The sequence below is a fragment of the Polistes fuscatus genome, unplaced genomic scaffold (genome assembly GCF_010416935.1).
Source record: "Polistes fuscatus isolate 324 unplaced genomic scaffold, CU_Pfus_HIC Scaffold21, whole genome shotgun sequence".
In the NCBI taxonomy this organism is placed as follows: Eukaryota; Metazoa; Arthropoda; class Insecta; order Hymenoptera; family Vespidae; genus Polistes; species Polistes fuscatus.
In genome coordinates this window covers 724,773-727,101 of record NW_025113098.1, presented here as the reverse complement: position 1 = coordinate 727,101, position 2,329 = coordinate 724,773, and the positions used below count along the sequence as shown (strand labels likewise).

Sequence of the window (2,329 nt, the reverse complement as noted above, 5' to 3'; positions counted from 1 at the left end):
ATTTCAATTCAATTCAATTCAATTCAATTCAATTCCGTTCGTCCGTTTTATTATTTTCAAATTATAATTTATCTTCGAATAATCCGAATTTATATTGTCGTTAAGTATTATAATTGTTCTATCATTTTTATATTTAAATTTAAACAAAATCCGATAGATTTCGAGGTTAGAAATGGTCAACAATTTATTGACGAAAACAAAAATATAATTGTTCTCTAATTTTTATATTTAAATTGAAACAAAATCCGATAGATTTGGAGGTTAGAAATGGTCAACAATTTATTGAGGAAACAAAAATTCGAATGGAAGCGTGAAATTAATCCGAGTTATAAATAGAACAAAAAGAAAAAATGAGGTCATAGGTAATCAACATAAATTACGTGGCCAATAAAAATCGTATTAAACGAAAGTAATAATCGAAGTATTTGATTATTTGAGTAGAACAAACATCTCTCTGTGACAGACCGTGTCCGTATATCCTTTCTTTCTAGTCGCGTCAGACTAACAATCAGTTTGCATAGAGTAATCATGCAAAGTGGATCTATTAATAATGTGTACGTGTGCGTGATGAAATACAATCGTTCTTGAAATGATTGGCTTAATTGAATTACAGATATCTGCCTGGTTAAAGAACGCTTTCAAGGCTGTTTTAAAGCAATGACTTTACTAAAGATTCAATATCCGTGTGACGAATATTGCGAATATAATCTAAGATTTATATGAAATGTATTTGTATATGTTAATTTTTTGTTTGTTTGGTTTTGATTGATTTATTTATATATTTATTTTAAGAATTTATTAGAATAATTTACCTAATATTTCCGTGTCACCAGGATAATCCTCGGAATAAGGATTAACGGGAAAAAGTGGTACACCAACGGCAACTTGATAATTTTTCAATTGATCGTGACTTATACTTAATTCTTGAATCATCGAATAGATATCCCTTTGCAATTTTATTTTATCTTGTTGCAAATCCTGTATTTTTAATCCCTACAAACAAAAATTACATAAATTATATAAGAATATATATGATTATAGATATGGTAGATAAATTATAGATTATAGATATGATATATAGATGATTATAGATATATATATGATATTATAATATATATAAAATTTAATTATAATATAAAAATTTAATAATATAATAATAAAATAATAAAAAATTTTATAATATAATAATTTAATTTTATATATATATATATAATATTTTTTAATTATTTATAAAAATTTATTATATAATATTAATTATTTATATAATTATATAATTAATAATAATTAATTATATAATAAATTTAATTATATATAACATTATTAAAAATATAAATAATTATAAAATGTATCATTATAACAAAATACAAACCCTCATATAATTATGAAGTCTGTACATGTACGGAGAACTTTTGATAGGATGTAAAGTAATGGCACGATGTACTTCCTTTCTCTTGAGATTACCCGTAAACGCCTGATTTCCGCTGCTATTATGATAAAAAATTGATTGCATCTGTAATACAAAAATTTAACTAATAATATACATATACACACATATATATATCTTTTGAAGTTTCTTTAAGCTACTAAATCAAAAAACTTATTTAACAATGACTTCATCTTCTTTTTCTTCTTCTTCTTCTTCTTGAATTTTCTTTTAAATTTAACTAATAATATACATATACACACATATATATATCTTTTGAAGTTTCTTCAAGCTACTAAATCAAAAAACTTATTTGACAATGACTTCTTCTTATTCTTCTTCTTGAATTTTTTTTTTTGGTATTAAAGTTTGCAGATGCTAAAGATCGAGAAGAATAACTCGATACGGTTACTAGGTTAGCAGGGTACGATTCGCTTGTACTTAACGACTAACATCCTCATCTGTGCATTGTACCTTCCGAGTTAACTCAATGATAGCGTACCCCGTATATGATGCAGATGCGTGGCATATGTATTTAAGCCAGTGGTAATATGTATAGTACATTCTATGTACGTGGTATTATGTTATTTTCTGTCTCCATTAAATTATTACGAACTCGCGTGTTCTCAAACCTGATCCAGTATATGGAAGATTACTACTTCCTGGATCTTCTACATTGCGAATTTACCACCACAACGATTATTATATTGTTCCTTACAATTTTTACATATACCTATGCTGATTAAAATGAAGTTTTAATCATTTATTATTACATGGAAAAAAGAAGAAAATAAAGATGAAGAAGAAGAAGAAGAAGAAAGAAAGAAAATAATAGATTTTCTTGGAAATAAATGTCAACTGGTTTTTTCTTTTTATTATTTGATCGTTCAATAATTTTTAACATAA

At 25.2% G+C, this 2,329-nt stretch overlaps 1 protein-coding gene across 1 annotated transcript in view; it reads right to left on the bottom strand.

Annotated features, from left to right (window-relative positions):
* The window catches only part of LOC122517883 (chondroitin sulfate synthase 1-like), a gene marked incomplete at its 5' end in the record, with an annotated part of 4,390 nt that extends 2,880 nt beyond the window's left edge, over nt 1–1,510 (bottom strand). Inside the window, 2 exon segments of the mRNA XM_043636494.1 lie at nt 813–993; nt 1,370–1,510. Of these exon segments, the coding sequence (XP_043492429.1) occupies nt 813–993; nt 1,370–1,510 (322 nt within the window).
* Between the last annotated feature and the right edge of the window lie 819 nt (nt 1,511–2,329).